Source organism: Acinonyx jubatus, chromosome B4, assembly GCF_027475565.1.
Source record: "Acinonyx jubatus isolate Ajub_Pintada_27869175 chromosome B4, VMU_Ajub_asm_v1.0, whole genome shotgun sequence".
Taxonomy (NCBI): domain Eukaryota; kingdom Metazoa; phylum Chordata; class Mammalia; order Carnivora; family Felidae; genus Acinonyx; species Acinonyx jubatus.
The window spans coordinates 12,204,624-12,230,178 of NC_069387.1; the positions used below are offsets into that span (position 1 = coordinate 12,204,624).

General features: G+C 47.5%; 1 protein-coding gene across 13 annotated transcripts in view; it reads right to left on the bottom strand.

Annotated features, from left to right (window-relative positions):
• Positions 1 to 446: 446 nt before the first annotated feature.
• Positions 447 to 25,555, bottom strand: part of BEND7 (BEN domain containing 7) — an 82,239-nt gene continuing 57,130 nt past the window's right edge. For 4 of the 13 annotated variants that reach the window (XM_053225310.1, XM_053225311.1, XM_053225307.1 and 1 more), the window contains 3 exons: positions 15,243 to 15,362; positions 6,368 to 6,421; positions 447 to 4,078 (listed from right to left, as the gene is read on the bottom strand). In XM_053225310.1, the coding sequence (XP_053081285.1) occupies positions 3,975 to 4,078; positions 6,368 to 6,421; positions 15,243 to 15,362 (278 nt within the window). In that variant the 3' untranslated portion in view covers positions 447 to 3,974. The other 9 variants (XM_053225308.1, XM_027073460.2, XM_027073457.2 and 6 more) reach the window with 9 other exon arrangements.

Consider the following 25,555-nt stretch of genomic DNA (forward strand, 5'->3'; position numbering starts at 1 on the left):
TGAGGAGCAGCGCCCTCCCGTGTTCAGAGAGGGGACTAAAGCAATTACGTTTTACCAGCCACTTTGCATTAAAGAAGATTGATTTGTCCTTCTGATGTGTTGTTTCCATAGAAGCAGGGCTTAACCTTTTAAGTGAAGATTATAAAGCTACCTAATTCATTTAAAATTAGGCTTCAATTCTATCAGCACTTAATGCTCAAGTGTTACTGTGGGACTTGAGGCAGACAGTGATCTGACTCCCACGCGGCGCCTGCGACTTTCTCGATTTGAAGCCGCTCTTCCTGATGGCTATCTGGTTTGTTTCTTTATTTTTAAAAAATTAACTTCCTAAGGAGATACAACTTTCTGCGTAAGACCACCAGAGTATTAATAAATACCTTTTAATTAGTCGTTAGCACTGACTCCATAAACACAGGACTGGCACACAGGCACAGAACACAGGCATGTTCGATTAAAGTAATTTATTGTATTCTTCTGGAACGGACATTAAGAGCATCTTGGGAATTGATATCACAACACAACATTATACACCATTTTCACAACTAGCCTTGTGTTGAATTTTTTTTTTAAAGAACATAGTAATTTTAAAAAATCTAAATATTTACATATTAATAAAACATATATACAGAAGATTGAGACATTATCCGTAGATATGGAATTTTTCTTTTTACTAAGAAAGCCTATAAAAAGGATTTCTGAATAAAGTCTGAACAGTAGTCACAGTAAGTAAACACAAACACAATTTGAGTGCACAAAATGGGATTTCACTGGTGCGGTTTTGTGAGTATGTGGCTCCCATCTGTGGATGCACTGCACGTATTTGTGAGCTGAACAATCCCTACTCCTCCTCAAGTATCGAAACCTCCAAGCTGTCGCCCCGTCTTGGAAGGAAGGGCTTTGGAAGGTTCACGATGTATAATTAACAGATCCCACAGTTGTAAGGTAAATGTTTCTACCTGCATTAGCAACGCACTCATCTAACTGTAATAGAGTGGAAAGGTCACTAATTAATCTTTCCAGTTCCCTTGAGCAGTATTTCCTTCCGAGGGGCAGAGGACAAATTCCCAAACCTAAGCTGCAGGAAAACAAGAGCCCTGGTGTGCAGTGTTCCGTTAGGACCGGTCTCAGGGAAGGGGCTGCTCACCGGCCTAAAACGGAAAAGGCTAATAACCCTGGGATGTGGTGGCAACGGTTTCTCGGGACCTTCCTCCCCGCCTCAGGAATAAGACAGGAGACGCACAGATGGGAGAGGGAGCTGTCTAGCGGTTGGGCTGAGTCCACAAGCCGCACCGAGAAGCAGTGTCGTCACATTTCAGGGACGCCTCCAGCCATCTCCCTCCGGTTGATGAGCTGGTCGTCAGTGGACCACCGACTCGGCCCGGGGCCCCCTCCTGGCTCAGGTTCAGTGCGATGGGGCGCAAGTGCCTCGGACAGGGCGCCTCTACAGTAACTCTGAGCTCTCCCCCTCTGACTTGGTTCCAGTGCTAGGCAAAGGTAGGTAATGGTCAGCACAACAATTTCTCCCCCTCTGCTTTGGCATTTCTACTGTCCAAGTTTCTTTCTGGCCAACTATTTGGCCTCTGGGTCAAGTGCTAAAGATTTCACCGGAGTTGGCTTTATACAGTGAATGAGGTCTACACGCAGTGTTTGTGAGGAAAACGGCTTAGAGTCACCATCTTTTTGGAGAAGGGAACCTGGAGGTACATATTTCTGTACCACAGATACCCACACGGCAAGATAGCGCTTTAGTATAAACCCATATTTTCGTATGTTGATTTCATATGAAGCGGAAGGCGGGTGTACCGGGAAAATGAAGTATGTAATTTTAAGGACATTTGTGGCTGGCTGCCACACCACGCCAAGACACTGACGGCTGAGTTTAGGCCATCTCTGAAAACAGTTGTTACGTATCCTGTTGGCCACCGGTTACTTTGAGTTTCTTGCCTTTTCATTTTTTTTTTTTTAATGTTTATTTTTGAGAGACAGAGCACGAGCAGGGGAGGGGCAGAGAGAGAGAGAGAGACAGAATCCAAAGCAGGTTCCAGGCTCCGAGCTGTCAGCCCAGAGCCCGACGCGGGGCTCGAACTCACGAACCGTGAGATCGTGACCTGAGCCCAAGTCGGACACTTAACCGACTGGGCCACTCAGGTGCCCCGAGCGTCTCGCCTTTTAACTAGTCATTTTGTCACTGTGTTGATACGACCCATGCGAAAGGTTTTTCTTCCCTAGGAATTCATAGCTCATTTGCGCTTATTCGGTTACAAGTGGCTATTTTTGGAGGAACTGATGTCACAGATGATTTTGTCTAATAGGGCAGAGCTAGCTTATCTCCCCAATCAACGGTTTCATCTTCCGGGCCGCTGAAGGCCTAAATTGACGTTGGCCTTCCCAACTGCTCCCTCAGTGCCAAGAGCTCTTCTCCTGTAGGCTGCGTCTACGCAGTGCACATTAAAATAAATATGCGTCAGAACTCTATATATTCACCTTGAGCTTATGAGGAAAAGAACAGAGAAGAGAGGACTGCCTTTTAGTGAACAATGAACTGACTGGATCATACGCTGGACTTCTAAGAGGGAATGCATGAGTCAACTCTTAACGATTTCTAAAACTCTTAGGGCAAATTGGAGGCTTGATGATCACATACTACGAAGAAAGTAGGTGACAACTTTTCAGGTATGACGGGAAAGATTCACAGAACACCCACACTTGGCAGGAAGTAACCTGAAATGCTACGTGGATCTTTGAGGGGATTCAAACGGGAGAGTCACGTGTGCTCATGGACACTGTCACTAAAAGGGAAGTCTGGGCAGTGACATCTGGCTCTGTGTCTTCCATGGTTTCTCTCCTGGTGTCAAACACACTACCTACGACACAGACAAGACAACGAAGGGGGGGGGGCACTTCTTCAAAGAAGAGCTGCACAGTTTTGTGCGACAGGGCTAGAGGCGAGGGCGCCAGGTGGGGAGAGCACCTGGCCGAGGAAGCCTCGGTTTCTTTTTCTGTTTTTAACGTTTAGTCGCTTTTTGAGAGACAGAGACAGAGCGCGAGCAGGGGAGAGGCAGAGAGAGAGGGAGACACAGCATCCGAAGCAGGCTCCAGGCTCGGAGCGGTCCGCACAGAGCCCGACGCAGGGCTGGAACTCGGGAACCGGGAGATCGTGACCTGAGCCGAAGTCGGAGGCTTAACTGACGGAGCCACCCAGGCGCCCCAAGGAAGCCTCTGTTTCATATTTAAATCCCTAAGTTCTCAGCCAAGGCTTTATTTAGTTGGTTGTGCTACGCGAGCCGTTTTAGAAATTTGTAATGATGACTTTTACAGGGAAGTCCGTGAATGTGTGTTACTACTGGAGTATGTCCACATATTGTCCAGGAAGAGACAATGGCTACACAAAATACAGTTTACCTGTAACAGATCATGATGCAGCTATTAAGGTAACGTGTATGAAGATGTGTGAAAAATGGAAAATGCTCGTTAGGTTAAAAAAAAAAAAAAAACAACACCCAGAAAAGAAAATTTTATCTACTTGATCTCCAACTGTGTAAATAAATAGATTTAGAGAAAAGTCTGGGGGAAAACACCCAGTAATGGTCGTCTCTGAGTGGTAAAGTTAATTTCTGTTTTCTTCCTCGTACTTTTGTTACTTCTTTGAAAGTATGTAAAAGACTGCCAATTCATGACAAACACCGCTGGGCTCGGCCTGGGGGGTGGGGGGCTTGCTCTACCCTATTTCCAAATGAGAAGCCCCCTTTGTAAATTTTAGAAAGCACTGCTTCGATTTCACTTGCTCTTTACTGATTTTTTTTTTCCCCCAACACAAAGTGTTTGCCCGTCCCGGGTGCTTTCTCGCGGTTGCCAGAGTGCCCTCCAACACCCGGCCTGCCGCCCGGGACGGGGGGGGGGGGGGGGCTCCCCGAGGGCGGGCGTTTGTGCCCAGGACCCAACAGTGTGGGTTCCTGCGAGCTGCTCACACTCACTTACCGGCAGGGGCGTGAGGGCAAAGAAACGAAGAAACTACGTTTTTCCGCTGCAAAAGCCGTAGGCGCTCTTGTGGAAGCTAGACAGACGGAAGGCTGCTTGCCTGTAATGGATGGACGCGAATGTCCCTGGACTGCCTGACTGTCCCCCCTGACCTGCTCAATCCCGGTTCTTGCAAACGCTTAAGGATTTATGCCCCTCTCCCCGCCCCTCCCCAACACACGTGGGTTTGGGAAGAGGAAAAAGACCTTAAAAAGGTAATAAAGGCGTTGTTAGATCTTTAGAAACAGGACCGACCGCTGCCAGCTCAGATTGAGCAGATCAGGAAAGTCTGGCCGGGGAGTCTCACACGTGCAAGAAGGGTGGACTTCACCTCTGGGGCAGCCTCGTTAGGGCACACGCGAGGGAAGGGTCCGAAGTGGCGCTGTGTTCAAAGACGCTGCCCAGACCCGGGGTTTTACTTTAGGGCCCATCAAGACACGCTAGTCTCATCACTGACTCCGGTCATTCATTGAGTTTAAACTGCAGGAGGATTTCGGGCAGACTTAACGACGGACATTCTAACGGTGGAGACAGACACTGGAATGGAATCCTAAAGGGATTAGTACATCCATCAGCTCTTAGGGTCTTTAAGAAACATGCGGAGAAAAGCTGGCTTTGGCTTAGGTATGAGAAAGCTATGCGGTGTAATGGCTGGAAGTCGAGAGGCCTGGGCTCCGGCCCAGCCACCAACCAGCTGTGAGACCTTGAGAAAGTCATTTAGTGTTTCTGGGCCTCAGGCTTTTTTACCTGTAAAATAAAAGGACTGGATAAAAAGAAGGGATGGGACTAGATGATCTCTAACGTTCCTTCTTTCTCAGATTCCTTGACATTCTTTTCAGTTCCATGAGGTGGTTCTACCATCCCGTGTTCAATTTCCTCATCTGAAACATCTCTCTGCCTCCATCTTCGGACAGGAAAATGCAAAGGTATTATTTCAAGGGGAATGGTTTTCAAGTGATTATAGTAGTATTTTCAATAACAGCAAAAGTCCAGGGTGTCAGAAGACAGTGAGGACGGGCGGCCCAAATGCCCCGGGGCCAGTGGGGCTGGGGCAGCCGGGGGAGGAAGTCTGCCTCCCGAAATGCACAATTTCGTTACTGGTAGTGATATTTCCTGCATCTGCTGGGAGGGGGCCAGGTGTGATAAGAACAAGGCTAACCCGAGTTGTCCTGACAGACGAGGACACGATGGGAAGGAACAATAGAGATCATGCATTTCAGTTATCTTAATTCATAAATGTGGGAACAGAGCCCAACAAGGAGATGGCTGTATATGGGAAGAACTTGATATAAGCAGGTCCTTTTTGCACCAGGCGGCTCATTTCATTTGTTTGTCCATCGATCTGTTGCTTAGCTACGCGGTGACCGAGAAGGTTCTGCATCGTTCGCACGGTTGAGCTTTCTCATCGTTCTGAGGCTCGCTCACCCGTGTCTGTCCTACCTGCGAGCTCTGCTTTCCTTGCCATCCCGGGACAAGTGCCATCAAGGAACAGGTGACCTAGCCGAGTTCCTACACAGACTGGCTACTGTACTGAGATTTGCCGAATTTTATTTAAAACTTGCCACCCCAAATCTGGAATTGAGCATTTTCACTTAGAGGGTTTTTTGGGGGTGTCTGGGTTTGGTGGGCAGAGAATCTCCAGGTAGTCTGGTGAGGGCAGTCAATAAAGAGCCCCCACAACTACTGAGGGAATAAATCATCATCTGGCAAACTGATCAGATCCTGTCTCTTGGGCTCTCGGGGAGGAACCAACGCAGAGGCAGGAGGCCAGGGTCACAAAGGATACGAACCTGGAATTATGTCTATGGCTTACCATGTTCTATGGCTGATCTGGTTCGGGTTCTAGGAATGTGCACCCGTGCTAGACGGACTGGCTGCTTCAGTCACTCGCTTAAAACACCCGTATTCGTCAGGTGCCCGTTATAAGAAGAGCAATGACTGACTGCCTCTCAAAACCCTTTTGGGGTGGGGGCAGTGGACGGGGACAGAACGGACATGAATTTCACCACAGAACTGGTGATCCTTGTTCTAAAAAGAAATATCATTTCCTGTTAAAGTACTTTCAACGGCGGCAGGTTTGGGGAGGCACATGTTGTGACACCAAGGTCTTAGGGCTTGCTGTTCTGAGGTTTTTGAGACTAGGAGACAGGGCGTGAGGCAAAAGGAGCTTTTCATACTCAATGTAAAAATATCTCTGAGCACAAGGCACTGAGAAGCTCTGATTCCTAGGGCCGGGGCCAGGAGCAGTCTGCTCAAGCCTCTGCACCTCTGACGTTACACACATTTTCAATGCCAGTGTTTTCAGGGGCTGTATTTTCCAGCGGGTGTTGGAAATGGAAATGTGTTTTACCTGTTGGCGGTAGAGAGATGCCCTCCAGTCTCTCATCACCGTCCGCTGCCTCTGCTGGTGGCAAACAGAAAACACAAATCTCGTCAGTTTCGGGGAGCGCGTTGATTTTACGGAATACAGTAATACAATTTAAAAATTCCAGTATGCATACGCTCAACTTTCTTTCCCCTTTTCGGCGTCTGTTGGTTCGCCTTACAGATTTTAGTACCATTATTTAAATCAAACATTTTTTTAAGATAATGATAGGTTTGCTCCTGCATTTTTTTTTTTTTTTTTTTTTTTTTTTGCTATCTTGTGACCTTATTCTATCAATCATTGACAATTTCAGTTCATTTTCACTTGTTTGCATGGACTTAAAATCTTCGCTCAGAATCCGGGGTGAATTGTTCAAATATGATCATCAAAGGCACAGAGGTCGGTGAATCGCTGTGGCAGAATTTTCCCCGGTCATCCCCAGAACCACCCTAACCATCCCCGCGAGCCAGGCTCAGGAAATCCTGAGAATCAGCCCTTCTTCGGAATTGACTGGAAATTGGCATCAGTTTAGTCATAGAGAAAGTCAGAAGGAATAAGTGTATCTTCAAAAGCTTTGTCACGTCTCCGTTTCAAAATGCAAACCTTTGCTCACGTCTGCTGTGTTTTAATCTCCTTAAGGGTTTTCCAAAGGCAGATCCTCAGTCAGAGAAAACCTTCCGCTACATGTAAAAAAGAAAGTGCTCGTTTGTCTCCTGATAACCGATGGGGCCCATCAGTCTCTCTGGGCAGATGCTGTGGACAGGTCAGAACATTTCGTTACGGCCAAGTGGAGAATTTCGGCGACTGCTCCCTCCAACCCCGGGGCTGGCTTCCTCTCCCGGCCACCTTCCCGCCGCGGCACACGCGTGCGTGGGGCCAGCCACGTGGGGCTGCCCTGTGCCACCAGGCTGTAATGCTGAGTTGGTGGGAAGCGAATACCATGCCCCTGTTTTTTTTCAACGTTTATTTATTTTTGGGACAGAGAGAGACAGAGCATGAACGGGGGAGGGGCAGAGAGAGAGGGAGACACAGAATCAGAAACAGGCTTCAGGCTCTGAGCCATCAGCCCAGAGCCTGACGCGGGGCTCAAACTCACGGACCGCGAGATCGTGACCTGGCTGAAGTCGGACGCTTAACCGACTGCGCCACCCAGGCGCCCCACCATGCCCCTGTTTTTATCGCTGTGGCTTTGACCACAATCAGGGGGTCAGAGACGTTCAAAGATTTCGACTCCAGTTCGTTCTCTAACACCTTGTCCTCAGATTGCTGCACACCATTGTCTGCTGACCTGCTACGTCCACCGCAAAGAAAATGCCCTGCGGAGACACCACAGTCGAGACCAGCTTGGGCTGGAGAAGCGTGTCTACTCTTCCCCTCTAAAATTATGTTGTAGGTGAATATTTAATAACGTAAGACATTCGACTCAAGCGCTAGGACAGATGGAAAAGATTAAACACTTTAAAATAGGCTTATCGATGAAGTACAGGACATACTAAAATGTTAACAGCGTTCCTCTCTGGATGAGTTGTCTAGGATTTTAAAAAGGCTTCAGTAATAATAACAGCAACGACTGCCACCACCGTTTATTAGATGTTTACCGTTTACTGAGCAATTTACGTACATCGCGTCATTTAACTCTTAGAAGACCCTACAAAGGGGTGGGAGGGGGGTTGTTTTTATGCCCATTTGAGCAAACGGAACTGGGACAGAGAGAGGCTAAGAGGCTAAGGTAATCTGGAGCGCCCGGCTGGCTTGGTGGGGCGTGCAACTCTGCTTCTTGGGGTTGTGGGTTCGAGCCCCACGCTGGGTATAGAGATTATGAAAAACAATAAATAAACTTAAAAAAAAAAAAGAGAGAGAGAGACTAAGGGAATACAGCCAGTGAGTGACACCGTCCCGGCTGTGAGTCAGGTCCATGCCTGGGCTCTTAATCTCCCTCTTTGCTGTTAATAATCCAAATGTACGTCCCTATGCATCCCTATGAGCTTTTTTTTTTTTTTTTAAATCTTCAACTTCTAGTTCATTTTCTACTTCAGTAACTTTCTCTACTTTACACGTAAAATGACTTTCTATGTAGTTATAACAAAGCCCTTCCCTTTGTAACTCCGTTATCCCCACTTTCATAACCCAGGCCTATGCAATTCTGGGCTTTAGCAAAAACAGAACATATGCATCCGAAAAACAGACAAATTACTATATGTAAATTAGTGTATGTTAGCTGCACGCACGGGGCCAAGTGTCTCGGATGAAGAACGTGGCTGTGTTACTGAAATTTAATTATAACATCTGTCTGTAACCACAAGCTCACGGTCTTTCTTCCCCGGTGACAGTCAAGTTGTGAAATTTAGAAAAGATTGAGCAAGTCCAATAAAAATTTAATAGCAGTGACAGTTTTACTCTTAGATCTAACACAAATAAAAAATTGTGATTTCAGCTCTGAGGAAATAATGTAATGAAAATGATAAAAATCCACACCGGGAAAGGAACCATTGCAGATACAGAAAAAAATTATTACATGTGATGGGAGCCCCAAATGAATTTCTCTTTGGGTTTGCACAACAACCTCTCAAATCTGTATGGAGTACTTCTTCCTAGAGGCAGTTTGTGCTTCCTCGAGCACTGAGTTGATTAGCTTGCCCAGTTAGCTTGTCCCTAATTCCAGGAATTGAGCCAAATATGATAAATAAGGTTGAAGCTGTGGGAACATCTATGAGACACTGTTCGTTGTTATCGTTTGGACTGAGTAATCAAGACAAAAAACACGAGAGGGAGCAACGTCATTGATGTCAGCCTCTCCGTTCCTATCAGCCTCAGGAAGGAAAGGCGAGTGACTCTAGTCTCAATCTGCAAGGGTCCCACTTTGAAGCCGCTTGAGGAGACTTTCGTGTAATAGAATTTGACAAAATCAGGCAATAGAGCCTATGTGGCCGGTCACTGCTGATAGGCTGACATCTGGTCTACCTGGGTCTGTACTTCAGGGCTATTTTTGTCCTCCGGCCACCTCCACCTTCTCAGATGCACAAGGAACCTGCCGAAAAGGCAGAGGAGAAGTGCCAAGGCGCCAGTCACAAATATCTAGGCAGATCAGTGGTCAGACGTGAAAATGTCCCGAATCAAATACGATGATGACCAAAGACCAGGGCGTTCCCGCAGGTAAGGGAAGGGTCTACGGTTGGGATCCCGCTGGGCACAGACAGGCACGTGTGTGTGAGATGTATGTGTCATGTGAATTACTAAGATAAATGCTGGATGGTTAAGAAATGTGTTCAGTGGCCAGTCTGTGGGAAAGAGAACCAGGAATGTGGAGGGACGTCCCCACCGTGTGCACATGTGTTCACTGGGGGGAAGCATGGAAGGGAATGGATTCCAGAGCTCACAGTAACTGGTCTCTGCATCTAGCAGTAGGAAAAACAAAAAAAGGTGTGGTTATGTATAAAAGATAGAGTATGAGGAAACACAGTTGTTTTTAATTTATCAAACACAAATTTATATCAGGATTAACTTTTTTTCCAACCAGCTTTTATACATGGATCTTTCCCTCTCTTTGTTAAAAAATGAATGGTATAGGGGCACCTGGGTGGCTCAGTCCATTAAGAATCCAACTCCTGACTTTGGCTCAGGTCACGACCTCATGGTTCATGAGTTCAAGCCTCGTATCGGGCTCTCTGCTGTCAGCACAGAGCCCGCTTCAGATCCTCTGTCCCCCTCTCTCTGCCCTCCCTTGCTTGTTCTCTCGTTCTCTCTCTCTCAAAATAAATAAACTTCAAAAAAAAAAAAAGTATGGTATAGAAACTATACGTCAAAGAGGTTTCCAGAATACCTCACAAAGAGGAAACAAAATTTAAGCCAAACTTCCCATTTTAGTCATGTGGCCCATTTCCAGCGTTAAAAACAATTCAACTGGGTAAATGTGAAGATCGAGTTAGCTTTACCAAGTGATTCATGAATCAGGCAGCGTCCCCTCCGGCAGGCAGAAGGGAGCTCCAGCAGACTGAAAGGTTTTAGAAGATGGGAGAAGTCATCAAGAGAAAACACGATTATTTCGGGTAAGGCCACCTTCCTCTGGGACAAACAGAAGATTCCTCAATGACCAGTTCAAACTACATTTCTGGAGGAGGTTGAAAGTGCAGTCTGGTGATGTGACCTAGCACAAGAGACTCCATTTTGGGCCGCTGGTTTTCCTTTTAACACCAGGAAGGCTGTTTCTGTGTGTCTGAGACCAGCCTTCCACGGTGCACTCCATATATACTCAGTATTCTCTCTACTTTTCATGTCTTCTCCCTTCAGAGGTTTCTCTTCAAACCTAGACTTTTCAGGTCCCCTAGGGACTTGTAATCATCTCCTCAGCGAGAGGCACGTGTTCTGGAGCCCAAAGCCCTCTTCCTTTCTCCGAGCTGACCCTGCGGTACCTGAACCAGTAGACTCCGTACTCTGGATTTGTACACTTCTTTTCCCTCAAGCTCCCAAGTTGTTCCAGGCATGTTTCACATTCCACCCTGTGGAGCAGGCTGACACCAGGCAGCTTCTGTGGACCCTAGGCAGGGGTGCAGGAATACGCGAGCCAACCTCCGGCTACAAGTTTGCGGCATCACTGGGACCGGTGTGTGGAAGAACCCAAAGGAAGTCGAGTGGCTGGTTCTTGGGGTACTTTGGCCCTTTTCCTCTCTTTTGGGCTCACGGCGTATTAAATTCAGGTCTCATCACTATGGCAAATTTTTGATTTCTTTCAGGCCTGCCTATTTAGCGTCTTTGTGTCTTGGGCTTCAACCATTTCCCCTGGCAAATCAACAGGTAAACAAAGTTCTTCCGTACCCAAACAGGCAAGATCGCCAAGGCAGATTTTAGGCAACACAAGACCAACTTAATACTTACTAGCAAAGACACCATTCAGGCTTAACAAATGACATGTGATTTGGGATATAAAACTGAGGAGAACACAGCACCCAACATGGCATCAGGGCTCAGTAAGGGGTTAGTTGCTGTGTATCTACTGGGCAGTTATCTTTGTAACACCTGTCATTCAACTGTAAAACAAGGCTTTCACCCCCCAACCCTTTCCTGGAGACTGAAGTCTAAGGAGGCTTACATAATAAAAGGGAGCCTTTGTAAGGCAAGTAAGGCTGAGGCAGCAGACACCTGGAATAGGAAGGGAGGAGGGACCCACTAGCAGGAAGTTACTCTTCCTACGTGTTATTCAGTTAATCTACCCTGAGTGAGGTCAGGCCGCCATGACACACGGCTCTGAACCTTTGGGAGAAGAAGGGGGAAGAGAGGAAAGTGGGAGGGGACTAAGGAGGTGGGGTGTGCACAAGGAAATGAGAAAACGGGCTTGAGAAGGGGGAAGGAAGGGACGCCAAGGACTAAGGGACACCATGTAAGTGGTCACAGGCATCCCCAGGAGTCCTAGGGACCATGTCCCTGGGGACAGAGCTTGGGGATGTTGCCACCCTGTGGAATAAATATTTGAATATTTGAATGTCAGGTAAGGTACATATAGAATATTATCCAGGATCTCATGCAACCAGATTGAGCTAAACGATAAGACCTTTTTGTTGTGGATTATCGTCTCTTCTTTTTCATCGACTGATTCGTTGGCTCATTCAACAAACACTTTTGTGTGTCTGCAATGTGCCACATGGTGTTCTAGACATTTGGGTTAGAAACACGACCCCGATGCAGACTCTGCTCCTGAGGGTCTCGTGGTCACTGGAGGAGCCCGGAGTGTCACCCTGGCAGAAGACCAAAGTGCTGGGGCCACCAATGAAGGCTCCAGGAGGAAGTCGCCTTTAAGATCTGTGACAAGAGGAGGTGTTGTTCTCTGGACAGAGGGAAAGCATGAGTGTGAGAGCCCAGCATTTCTCAGAGTAAGGAGGTGCTGGTGAGGCGGGCAGGCACAGGCCTCTGGCAAGAGAAGTAGGGGAGGAGGGTGGGGCTAGCCTGTCAAGGACCCCGCATGCCGTGCTGGAGGGGTGTGTAGAAGGGGTTGTGTTTGGGGAAGACAGGAAGCTAGAAGTGTCTAATCAGGGATGGGGCACGAAACAGATGTAATTCTCAAAGAATGAAGTCTAGGGTCTTGGGACATGGCCACATCTAGAGCTGCACACTGGTGAGTCAGCGATGGTGGGACAGTTCAAGTCCCGGATGAGGCTTTAGAATGAGAACAGCACCAGGAATGGAAAGCGAACCACGTGGTTCAGACCGTGGATTAGACCGAAGGAGGAGGAGGCCGTGGATTAGACGGAAGGCAGTGCGGGAGAACCGGGAGGAGAGGCAAAGACAGGGAAACCCCAGAACCCAAGGGAAGAGACTTTAAGAAGGATGAGATCCGACGGAGTCAAAATCAACATGCAGGTCAAACAGAGTGTTGGTGTAACAGAAGGGGAATCTGATCTCCGTGGTGACTGCAGGAAGAGCGTCTGTAGAGGTGCGGGGCCAGAGGACAAAATGCAATGGGTTCTAAACAGGTCGGGGAAGCCAACTCAGGGAATGCAAACCCTTTGGGAGGAAATTTGACCAACACCTTCCGGGGAAAGAGACGGTAGCGGTTTTAAGAAATGGCAGGGATAGGGGCTCCTGGGTGGCTCAGTTGGTTAAGACACTGACCCTTGATTTCGGCTCAGGTCATGATCTCACGGTTTGTGGCGTCAAGCCCCACATCAGGGCCTGAGCTGACAGGAAGGAGCCTGCCTGGGATTCTCTGTCTGCCTCTCTCTCTCTACCCCTCCCACACACGTGCTGTCTCTTAAATAAATAAACATTTAAAACATATTTAAAAAAAAGAAATGGTAGGGTTGAAGGAATAGTTCTGCTTTGTTTTGGGAGGCAGAGGGAAGGAGGGGAGGGCATGAACACTTTTTGAGCATTCCGCGTCAGCTCTATATTAGTGGCAAAACTTACATTGTCTGATTCTGACACTGAAAACACCCAAGAGGGTAGGTATTAGCCTTGTTATATATATGGAAAGCCTGAGGCTCAGAGAAGGTCCCAGGAATTTGTAAATGGCAGACGGGAGCTGGGAATTCAGACCTGTTCTCCCCAGTGTACCTCGCTGCATTTATTTGTGATGATTTGTAGATTACAAAAAAGAAGGCAGAGAAACGGAGAGAGCTGGGGGAAGGGTGAGGGGATGATTTATCACCCAAGCCCCAAAACCTCTGTGGGTGAAGAGGGCATCAGTAGCAGTTACGCTGGGACAACAGGAGCAGAGGGGGGCCCCCGCCGGGCACAGAGGGGGCGCTCGGACCTCTGACCTGGGACACAGGGAGGCTCCCAGTGCCGCCGAGCACCAATACAGACGTTTTCAGAGGGCACGCTCGTTTTGTTTATGAAGACATTCCTGTATGACAGATCTGGAACCTCATGACAACTGTGAAGCAGACTTTATTTTTCTGTCTGCGTCGTGAGAGAGACACAGAGGACTGGATGGGTGGAGTGACTTGCCTGAGGTCCGGGGCTGGTAAAGAGCAGAGAGACCGCAGAGCCAGGTCTCTGGACTCCGCTTCACCTTGCTGCCCGCAGGCTACCCAATACGTTTCCACCAATGACAAGAAGCAGTAGTCCACTGCTCTTTATAAAGAGCATCAATTAGTACAAAAGGAAGCAAACGGTTAAAAAAAAAAAAAAAGAGGAACGGAAGATTTTAATTAAAAAAAAAAAAAAAAATCCTCTACAGCTAAGTATGTGAAGTCCTGACGGCTACTTTACAGAAGCGAGATGTAAGGTTTTTCACAGTGAAGATGCACTTGGTCCCTTGGGGCCAAGTCTTGCAGCCTCTAGGGCGCTCCCAGCCTGTGCCGGGAGCTCTCCCCCGGGGTGCTAGCTGACTCAGGCCGCTCACTGCTCTAGTACACTGTGAATTCACATAAAGGATCTGGTAGAGACACAGGCCCATGCATCTGTGCTGCTGTTCTCCGGGCCTCTGTACCAGCCAGATGTATGACAGTCCCTGTCTGGAGCCCGTCTCCGAAACTGGGCGTTCTCCAGCTACAGAAACACGGAGGCTCTTAGCAGGCCGGGTGTCCTGAGGTTTGATCAGAATTGTTTGCTGCATTTATTTTTTATTCCGAGACAAGTATTTTGAGACAGGGGAGGGGGGGGGAGTGCAGAGAGAGGCAGAGAGAGAATCTCAAGCCGACTCCACACTCGAACTCACGAACTGTGACAATGACCTGAGCCAAAATCAAGAGTCAGACGCTTAACGGACTGAGCCACCCAGGTGCCCCTGATTGCTTATTTTAAAAATAGTATCTAGAGGTTTGTGGCCTCCTAGAGATGATTATTCTTACATGATGGCAAAAAACTGGCCTCAAGGGGATTCTTCACTGGTACATTGGCTGTCATTTGAGGCCTCAAAATCCAAATAGTCATAATTCAACTAAAATAATCTCAGAATCCCCAAAGCCAGATTTGAAAAATACACACTTGACTTAATCTGTTTCATGTGGTGTTTCTGATAGGAGGGTTATTGTTATTTTTGTTACCTTAAGCAACTGGTATTTTTTATGAAAGTCATGCAGATCCAAACAAACAAAAGTCAATAGCAAACAGAAGGAAGTCACACAAGAGAGACCCAGTTTCACAGATAAGACACATAAAGCCACAAAATAAGATTAGCCATCTTCTTCGTTTATACTGTTAAAATTAAATGGTCTGACAGAATTTTTACTATTTAATCTTCAGGTGAATTTCCAAATTCATTTGCCTAAGACTTTAAAATAGAAACCACAGCACATTAGGTAGAGCTTTTCCTTCAAAAGACAAAAAGACAGTGAAAATACCCTAGAGCAAAGAATCGTATTTTACAACGTCCAAGATTTCAATTGAGGGCTTTGGCAATTATTTTCTCACGGCTTATTCATACCTGAGCCTCTTTTTAACCTTCTTCTGGCCAGTTTAATTTGATCCTGTAGAATCTGTACCCAGTCTCTCGGGCCAGGAAGTTTATCCACATGATTAGCGGTACAGTATTTTTCTGTGAAGACTGAAAGAAAATGTGAAATAGTGTTAAATACTTCAGCAAATAAAAAAAAAATGCAGATCTGAAATGGGAATATATCCCAAGAATAAAAAAAAAAAAAAGGCGTATTTCTAGAAGACGTCAGTTCCGTAGTGCGTGGCTTCAATCCCCACATTACATTCCTTTGGTAAAGATGGAGGTTGGCAGGGGCCCTGCTCATATACAGAGAGCTGTGCTTCAGAACGAAACCGGCTATAAAATAGAAGCAGTTCTATGGTACTGCTCTTTCCACTTGCATATATGTGTCTTATGGGCAGAGAAGAAAACGCTTCCTATGGGTCCACTGGCCCCATGAAAAAATTCAGCAAATGTATTATTACTGTTGTTAAATCTAATCTCATGCAAGATTACACAGAAAGATGGTGTTCTCGTGGTGATTCCTACTAAATCAGTACTCAATAATAATGCAGTTGTGTCTTCTTAAGTTTATTTATTTTGAGACAGAGAGAGAGAGGGAGGGAGAATCCCAAGCAGGTGCAGAGCCCAGCACGGGGCTTGAACTCACAGTGAGATCATGACCTGAGCCCAAACCAGGAGTCGGGAGTTTAACTGACTGAGCCACCCAGACGCCCCTGTGCAGTGTGTCTTAATGAAAGTCCCCATTTGTACTTTGAGTCAGCCTCTTGCGTGCTGTGCCAGCACCTAGGAGAGCTACCTGGTAAGCAGAGGGAACTATGGAGAGAATCGTGTGACAGGACGAGAGGGAGACAGGACAATGGCTTTATGCAAGCTACACCGTGTGTGGCTGCCCATCTCAGAGCTGCTGTGGACCTTTCTGACTCCCTCTACCCCCGAGCGCCTTCACACCCCATCTTTGCTACCTGCTCTCTGTAAGGACAAGACCTACACTCACGTTGCCTTCTTGGTATTTAAAGTACTGGTGGTTTTAAAGCTTTAAAGGTTTCTTTTTAAAAAAGAGATGACCAAGGAAAATGTTGACAGATTCAGTTATATAAAGCTATTTTTTTTTTTTTTTTAGTTTATTTATTTTTGAGAGAGAGAGAGAGAGAGTGCGAGCAGGGGAGGGGCAGAGAGAGGGAGACATAGAATCCGAGGCAGGCTCCAGGCTCCGAGCTGTCAGCACAGAGCCCGACACGGGGCTCGAACTCATGAACAATGAGATCATGACCTGAGCCCAAGTCAGATGCTCAACTGACTGAGCCACCCTGGTGCCCCAAAACTGTAACATTTCTATTGAATGAAAAAGAAACATTTCCTTAGAACGAGAAAAGCTCGTTGTGCTAAATACGACCAAAAAGGTTCAATATCTACCCCCTGCCCCAAAAGAGTTCATTCAAATAAAGGAGCAACTTCAAAAGTCTCTACAGATGAACAAAGCGTATCTAGGAAAGATGTTCAGAAAACATATAAACCAAAGAACTGCAAAACACACTTTGTCTCTACTAAATTAGAAACACAATGAATGTTAAGCTAATAACACTGCTAAAATGGTGGGGACCCGGCACATTCAAACATTGCTGTTGGCATAAATGGCAGAACCCTTCTGGGAAGTGAGGTGGTCAATACAGAAAGAGGGGCTTGATACCTGAGAATCTTGCTCCTAGGAACTTAGCATCAGGAAATCATTTGAAAGAGGAAGAAGCCCATACACAAGGGTAGCCCATCCAGTCATGGAGGACGTGGTGAAGTGGGGCAGTGGGGGGTCTAGGTCTGGGAGTGGAAGCAGGCAGGGGCTCCCCGCAGGAAGCCACTGCTGTCCTCTGTGTAAGGGCAGCGAGAGTGAAGGCAGCAGGTGACTGGAATGGTATCTAGAACTGGCATTTCTGGGGAATCCTATGACCTGGTAAATATGGGAGCAAGGGAATGTCTGAGGGGCAAGGCAGGCTGGACTGGGTTTGGTTTGGGCCATGCTGATTTGGGGTGTTGGCGGAGCACCCATGGGGGGGACAGGATTCGGGGAAGGGGTCCAGGCAGAAGATACGGGCCTGGGAGGCACATGATTCTTTTTCTTTTTTAATTTTTTTATTCATTTTGAGACAGAGAGCATGAGCTGGGGAGGGGCAGAGAGAGAGGGAGACCCAGAATCCGAAGCAGGCTCCAGGCTCCGAGCTGTCAGCACAGAGCCCGACATGGGGCTCAAACCCACCGACCATGAGATCATGACCTGAGCTGAAGTCGGACACTCAGCCAACTGAGCCACCCAGGCGCCCCGGGAGGCACATATTTCTATGTGGTGATTGAGGCAACAAGAAAGAACGTCGGCCAGCGAGAACACAGCGACGGAACAGCACTGGGTGGGCCGAGTACAGGGCCAGAGGGAACCCCAGCTGGAAGGAGATGAACGCACAAGCTTGGCTTCTGAGGGCCAAGTCGGGGGAACCGGAAGTGGGTCTCATAAAGAAGGGCGAGTGGTGCTAAAGAGGACAACAGACAACCGTCTGAAGGGCAAGAGAGGGTCGGGCAGGGCGGTTCTCGCGGTGTCACAGGAGGCCCTCGAGGGAGCGGCAGGGTGGCCACAGATGGCATTCCAGAAAAACCCGGGTTCCGTGGGGGAAGGAAGAGATGAGGGGTTGGAGGGGAAGCTGCGGGGGGGGGGGCTGCAGGCTGGGGAGACACGGGCCTGGTTTACAGGCTGAGGGAAGCAGCCAGGATTCTGGGGAAGGCAGGAGGCAGTCACGGGAACCATGGCTGAGGTGGTGGGGTCCAGAAGTGGAGGCTGTCCTTGAACAGGAAGAAGATGCCCCCTCTGAGCCCGGACGGGATGGGGGATGGGGTAGATTTAGAAGTGGCACAGGCTGGGCCAATCACTCCCGAGACTCAGTGGCTCCACAGTGAGGGGTACGGAGAGCGTGGGGGAGGTCCGGAATTGCCTCTGATAAGAAGAAGAATAGGAAGGCAGCCGACTGAGGATGTCAGGACACCGAGCACAAGAGCAGGCCACGATCCCGTGGCACCTCGCAGCTCCGAGCTGGGTGTGGTACCACCGGATGGCAGGACCGGCCCAGGGTAGGACTCTGCTGGACAGTTCTGGCAGAAGGACAAGGATACAAAGCGCTGGAAGAGGTCAGCTGCAATTAATTACCTCTGCTTTCTTCGCTCCCTGCCTCCCTACACGAATCTGGGAAGGAAGTAAAGCCAGAAAGAGGCTCACACACTTGGAGAAATCTCTGGGGATCGGGGAATGGCCTAGCAGTGGGGTTGGCAAGGAGGTGACAGAGTAAGGGCAATTGAGAGTGTCAGGCTGGAGTAGAAAGCATCAGCAGCGGAGCTCTGTAGGAGAGCGCTAAGGTGTGGTCACCGTGGATGAGGGCCGGGCATGATGTGGCTGGAAGGCCAGGCGGATCTTTCATGGGCACAGTGAAGCCACTCAAGATGCCAGCAGGACTTGACCGAGAGAGGAAGGCGCGTAGCTGTGATAAGAGCCTTGATGGACAGGGTCCACCCCAGCCCCAGCTGTGCAGAGGAAGGGTGATGACTGGGAAGTAGAACTAAGGGTCAGGGGTCGGGGGGAGTATCCCCCAGGCTCCCCAGTACATGGCATGTGAACGTGGGCGAGCAGGCGGTCTCCCCTCGGGAGGGATGCAGGGGACGCGATATCCCCGAGGTAGGTGTGATCTTGAATCGCCTCTGCCAGACTGTAGACCACTTCAAAGGTCTTCATTAATCTGGTCTCCCTCAGAGCACTGACCACAGTGTCCCGTACTGAGCAAGAAGTCAATAAATATTTGATGAACAAGCATATTTTCCAGTTTGGTTTCTAATGGCAGCGATTACAAGAGCTCATGAATTTAGACTAATTGGGGAAGAAACGCCTATCTGCATTAGTAGGAAGTTTTAAATTCATAGAATACAGTTAAAGAAACAAGGTTGTATCACATCCAGATGCCCACAGTAACATTTCCTAACCAGAGAGTTGCCAAAAGGTTCTCGAAGTCCTATTTTAACAAACAGAAGAGAATAATTAATTGCATTTAGCATGCTATTAGTCTATATGAAAATGTGTACCACAAAAATGGTCTTACATATCATCTTACCAGGTAAACAGTTCCCTCCCTGTAATATTATTTGTATAAGTCATTTCCATAGTAACCCCTCTTTTCTTAGATTGCGAGATCCATGCATCCAAATTAGCACACACTAGAAAGTAGTGGTTCCAAATTGCAAAGTTGATGTGGATTATGCAGAATGACTCCCAGCAACCACATATGTCAATGTCAACAACCAAGTTTAGGAGAACCAAAGGGAAGGCTCTGGAATGTTTTCTCCCATTCCGTGAGGGGCTTCTCAGCAGATCTTTCCAATCTAATCTTGGGCCCAAATACCGTCACCCACTAAAATGGCAACAATTTCTGGCTATTTTTTTTTCTTTTTTCAGTTAAAATTTATCCAGGTACAGGGGTGCCTGGGTGGCTCAGTCGGTTAGGTGTCCGACTTTGGCTCAGGTTGTGATCTCGCGGTTCATGGATTCAAGCCCCGCGTTGGGCTCTGTGCTGATAGCTCAGAGCCCGGAGCCTGCTTTGGATCCTGTGTGTCCCTCTTTCTCTGTCCCTCCCCCACTAGAGCTCTGCCTGTCTGTCTGTCTCTCTCTCTCAAAAATAAATAAACATTAAAAAATCAAAATTTATCTGGGTACAATAAAAAGAAGCCAGAGAGATCTCTGTCTCCCGGGTCTGTGTCTAAGACCTTTGAAGGCACAGCGCTAGGCTTCTCGAAAAATACCTATATAAACAAATATTTCCACTGTGAGTATTACTGACATTCTGTTTTATGGATTACATTCAAACTTAAAAGAGACTTTTAACTTGAATCTGTCTACCGAAGATACAATCCTATACTGTGTAACTTGTGCAGATGAGACCTTAGAACAAGGCCAAAAAGATTGTCATTGTATTGATCCGAAAATGCTCAATATGCTATGTGAATAGAGGTATCGAGTAAGCAGAATATATTTTGCTGTCTGAATCTGTAGCGAAAGGTCAAGCTATTATCCTGGTAAGAGTTCCATTAGGAGTAATGATGTGAAAAGAGGCATTGCATTAATGCACTGGGTTTCCTACTATGTTAATAGTGGGTCATTAAGAATCATAGAACAATTTGCATTCATCCTTAGAATGCAATAGGTACTAAAAAGAAATTTCCCTCTTCTTCCATTCTAATATATTAAGGAGAAGCAAGGGCTAATTTTAAACAAGTCCAAATAATCCCAACAAGCGGACTAAGGCCAACAATTAAACTAAATAAAAGAGTTAAAGCATCTCCGGTGCTTAATATAATTTGAGGTCCCAAGGTACAGAGAGTACGTTAAGTCACTAGGGAAATGACAAATGTTCAATCTGATGTGTACATGAAGAATGGCTTTTCTCATACGCTCGTGTTCATTCGAAGCGTGCCCTTTAATTGTATATAAATAATGAATAAGCTAGTGGTGGCTGAGCAGATCCTTCCCTGGGAACGCGGCATTTAATGTAATCATCAATGAACAGGCGGTATATAGTGTGTCTGAATGTGACATGCTGAGAACAGAGGGGATTGGCCGCGTTCCCCAAACAGCTATCTGTTCACACAATGGTTCCTAGAGGACCCTTAATTTGGATTCTTCTGGCTCCCTTTGCTGGGAGAAACAGAATATGGTGTGGCTTTTTGAAGGCAGTCACTGGATCGCACACTTTGAGAAGCAAGAGGGGACCTACGGAGTTTTAATATCGCTGTGGAGTCTTCTACCTAGGCTACACCTGGCCGGCAGTGAGAGCCCAACCTCTGCTCTGATGACGCAGTTCTAAGTTATGGTCAAACGGACGAGTGGAAATCAAGGTGGACGTCAAGCAAAACTGAAGGCCGGGGCCTCGCGGGCGCCGCCAATCTCCCAGAGCGTGAGAGGGGCCGGGGACAAGGGTGAGAAAGAGAGCTCCCTACAGGAGGGTCCTGGGGCTGCGCCGAGGAGTGGGAGCGCTGGGACCAGCTCTCAGGCGGAGGAGACTAGCTTTCCCTGCAGGCTGTGCACATTCCCCCTGCTCACCTGGGAGCCGCTGGAAGGCCACCGGCACCTTCCGGCACATTCTTCTTTCCTTTACTCTTTATTCTATGAAGCTTCCCACGAGCTAAGCACTTTACACATCTATCTCATTTAATGTTTGCTGAAAATACTTGATGGTGCAGGTATTTTCAATCCTGCATTATAGACACAATCAAGGTACAGGCAGGTTAAACAATCGGCCCCAGACCGCACGGCTCATAGGGATTGTTTTGTGCATAAATTAAAATTTTGTTTTTGCTCTTTCCTTTTTTTTTTTCAATTTTTTAATGTTTATTCATTTTTGAGAGAGAGAGAGACACACACACACACACACACACACACAGAGCATGAGCAGGGGAGGGGCAGAGAGAGAGAGGGGGAGACACAGAACTCGAAGCAGGCTCCAGGCTCTGGGTTGTCGGCACAGAGCCTGATGTGGGGATCGAACCCACGACTCGTGAGATCATGGCCTGAGCAGAAGTTGGATGCTTAACCGACTGAGCCACCCAGGCACCCTAAATTATTTAATTTTTACTTTAAAGTTATATATGAGCACATAGATCTTGTAAGAGAGTAATGACTGAATTCTAAATATAAGCAAATCAATAGCTAAGTTCAGGCTTCCCTGCGAACGCTGTGAACGCTGGTCTCGCTTTCATTTGCCCAAAACAGAAGCACAGTGGACAGCAGGGCAGAGGGCCAGGTGGGTTGTGAGATCACCTCCCTTCTAGACCAAAGGGGCCGGCTGGCCTGAAGCAAGGAAGGGAGAAGGAGAATGGGCCTTGGGTAGGATGGGTCTACAGGTATTTTTGGCTTGGAGACTGATGACTCTGGCCCACTAGGACTCTAATAGAGTATCTTTCCTTTGATGATATTATAGTGCTTCATTTACCAAATTCATGGGGACAGCTGAAATCCACAAGTCATGGGCTTGCTACCCGTTCCAAACCCATTGTGATTTATTGAAGTCACAAGAAGTGTAGAAGTTCAGGTACTAGGAGAGAAAGGGAAAGAGCTAGAAGAAGGGCTGGCTGATGGTGTGGGGTGGGCCGATGCTCCATATCTTGGGGCAGGTGTTCCTGGCCTAGGGACTGGCTCTCTGCCGTGCAGGTACAAACTCTGATTTGACCAGACCACCCAGGGGTTCACGCCCGAGAAACCAGCTCACGATAACCAGACCTACAAGGGCCTGATGGATAAGCTATGATGCAGCTAATTAATGTGTAAAGGGGGGAGGGGTTGTCTTTCCAGTATCTGAAGCATTTGATGTCACAACCCAGTACTCTCACTTCTTGGAATCAAGATGTTGGAACGAAAAACTATGCAGAAGGTCTGAGTTGAACCAAAGGCAGCTGGATGGTGTAGGGCTGGCCAAGCTCAAGGACGCCTGTGGGAAACGGCCCACCCCAGCCCCCGCTGCTGAACTGGGCAGGGATGTTTCGTACCTGTGCTCTCCGCAGCACAGCCTGACCACAGCAGCAATGGGCACCTGACCTAAGGCTAAGCTGCAGACTGCACAAAAGGCTGAGCTCCTCAGAACAGCAAACAATGAGAGGATGAGGGCTTTAGCAATAGTAGGCAAAGCCGAGACCTCCTGGTGTTGAGTGGCCCCGACACACCTTGCAAACCGGAACTGTGGCAGGGGGGAGGCGACAGAAACCGGGCAGAGGAAGCTGGTAAGGAGGAGGACAAAGCCGACTGCAGAGAGAAAGGAGCCAGAGAGAATGAGTGTCACCTGGGAGGAAGGCAGGCAGCGTGCAGGCAGGCTGTTTCTATCCTGCAGGCTCACAAAACAGCTTCTTCCTAAGGCAGCGATAGTAACACTGTGTTTTGAGACCAAAAGAGCCTTCCCGAAGAGAGCATTTTTTACCCCCTGGAGTAGAGCCTGATTCTTAGCCCACCGTCGATTACACGTGAATGACCACCGAACCCTGCTCTTACGATGACAAATTAGACAACCCAGCAAATTAGTAAAAATATATAGCTAGAAAGAAAACAGAGAATACGGAAAGCAAAGAGGTCTTGAAAGCAGCCAGACAGATAGGACGGTTTATCTATAAAAGAACAACGGACTCGGAGCAGGCCCACAACAGCAACAAAATCTGGAAGACGGTGGCAGGTTTTCAAGTTGCCCTGCAGAAACAACCCTCAGTCCAGAACAGATTATCCCCCTAGACTCCACGTCCTTCGATACTGAGGGTGCCACAAAGAAACGTCCAGAACAGAAACTGAAATGATACACCACAGAGACCCTCATTCAAAGAATTGCTACAGGCTGTAGCCGAGGAGGAAGAGCTCCAAACACCCACCGGAAGCAGAGGGGAAGGGCGGGAGGGGACACAGGGAGGGAGGCCAGGAGCTGTAAGATACTAAGAGCTCGCGCAGTGCTAGACGAATGAAAGCTGGGTAGCGCAGGCTCAGAGGCAGACAAAAGACCAGTGCAAACAGGTAAAGCGTGAGCTCAGTGTACGACTGAGAGGGGTTGACAATTCGTGTGAACGAAGAGGATGAGGTTAAAATGACTGACTGCCCAGGGAGAAAAGCAAATTAAATCCTTCCCTCACGTTTTAGGCAAAAGTAAATTCCAAGTGGATGAAAAAGATCTGAATATAAAAGATAAAACTTGGGCTGGGACAAAGAAGCAGAGAATACCATTCTATTATGGTCGGGAGAGTTTCTTAAAACGGGCACAGAAGAAACCACAAAGCACAAAGCAGTCCATCTGGCTGTTAAATCGAAACTTTGGTGTGACTGAAGAGGTCACACGCAAAGTTTTCACAGGCTAGAAAGTAAGAGAAAACAAACATCTGTAACACAGGCAACCGACAAAAGAATTCATAGAAGTCAATAAGAATACAACAGCCTAATGGAAAAAACAGGCAAAGGATGGACATTAACAGAGGCAAATAACCAAACGGTAGTAAATATGAAATGATGGTCAACCTTATTAATAATCAGGGAATCCACCACTGAGGCGCCATTTGAGACTGGGACAAATTCAAGTTTGTTAACACCACGTGTGGGCAAGAACGAGGAAAAATAGGATCTCTTTTACGTTGCTGGTGGATATATAAATGATATGTCACGTCAGAGAGCCATCTGACAACGCTTAATGAGGCTGAAGTTGCTCATACGCTGTGACTCCATTCCGCTCCCTGCGTGTCCCCTGGAGAAACTCCTACATGAGCCACAGGAAACACAAAGGTGACTGTTGCCACAGGCAACTGTGCACAAGAACCACCCTAACTGTCCCTTAGTAGAAAACCGGAGAAAAAAATTGCTTTCTTTGTATGGTTTTGCAGTTAAGATGAAAAAATGAGATTTATAATATACCGAGATGGATAAATCTTGGGGAAAAAAAGGACACAAATTTGCAAAAGTACAGTATGAGGCTGTGTATGTAGGTTCATAAATTCATAAGACCATAGTCAATGGGATTTCCGGACACACACCTAGGCAATAACGTAGAAAAACATAAACGGGAGAGATTCACACCAACTTCAGGTTACTTGGAGCGGGAGGAAGACAGACAGGATATATAAGGCAGAATGTTTTGATTTTAAAAAAAAATAAAGAAGGTGGGTACGAACTAAATATAACATCTGTTTTTAATCTCGGTGGGAAGGTGGAGAGAAAATGAACCTTGGAAAATGTCTTCAACACATTCACGATGAAGAGGAATACTATTATTCCCACTTCTGCTAACGGGGACAAATGCCAGCCTATGAAGGAATCAGAAAGTTTCTCCTAGGACAATGCTGTGACATCAATCCTGACCGGATCTCAATCCACTGCTTCCATCCGCTCTCCCTCAGGGTCAGCCGGGAGAAGGCTTCGGCTTGCCTGCCTAAAAGCGTCAGTCCATCACCCCCCAGGTCTCGGCTGAGACGTGACCTTCCCAGGCAAGTCCCCCTCTCCCCCGCCCCGCCCCGAGTTCGTTAACCCATGGTTTTCAAAATAACAACGCTTAGCGATCACCCAGACGCCGTGCTCGGCAGGGGCAGAGATCACGGCTGTCTCGTGCGTGGCCGGCACAGGTCAGGCAGCAGTTGGTGACAGAATAAACCTGAGAATCATTTTGCTCTGGTCTGTGACTTAACTTGAAAGAAGTCAAGAATTCCTTCGGTAAACGGCCACAGGTCTTGAGATGACCCTGAGCCCTCGAAGTTCATTTAGGATTTCA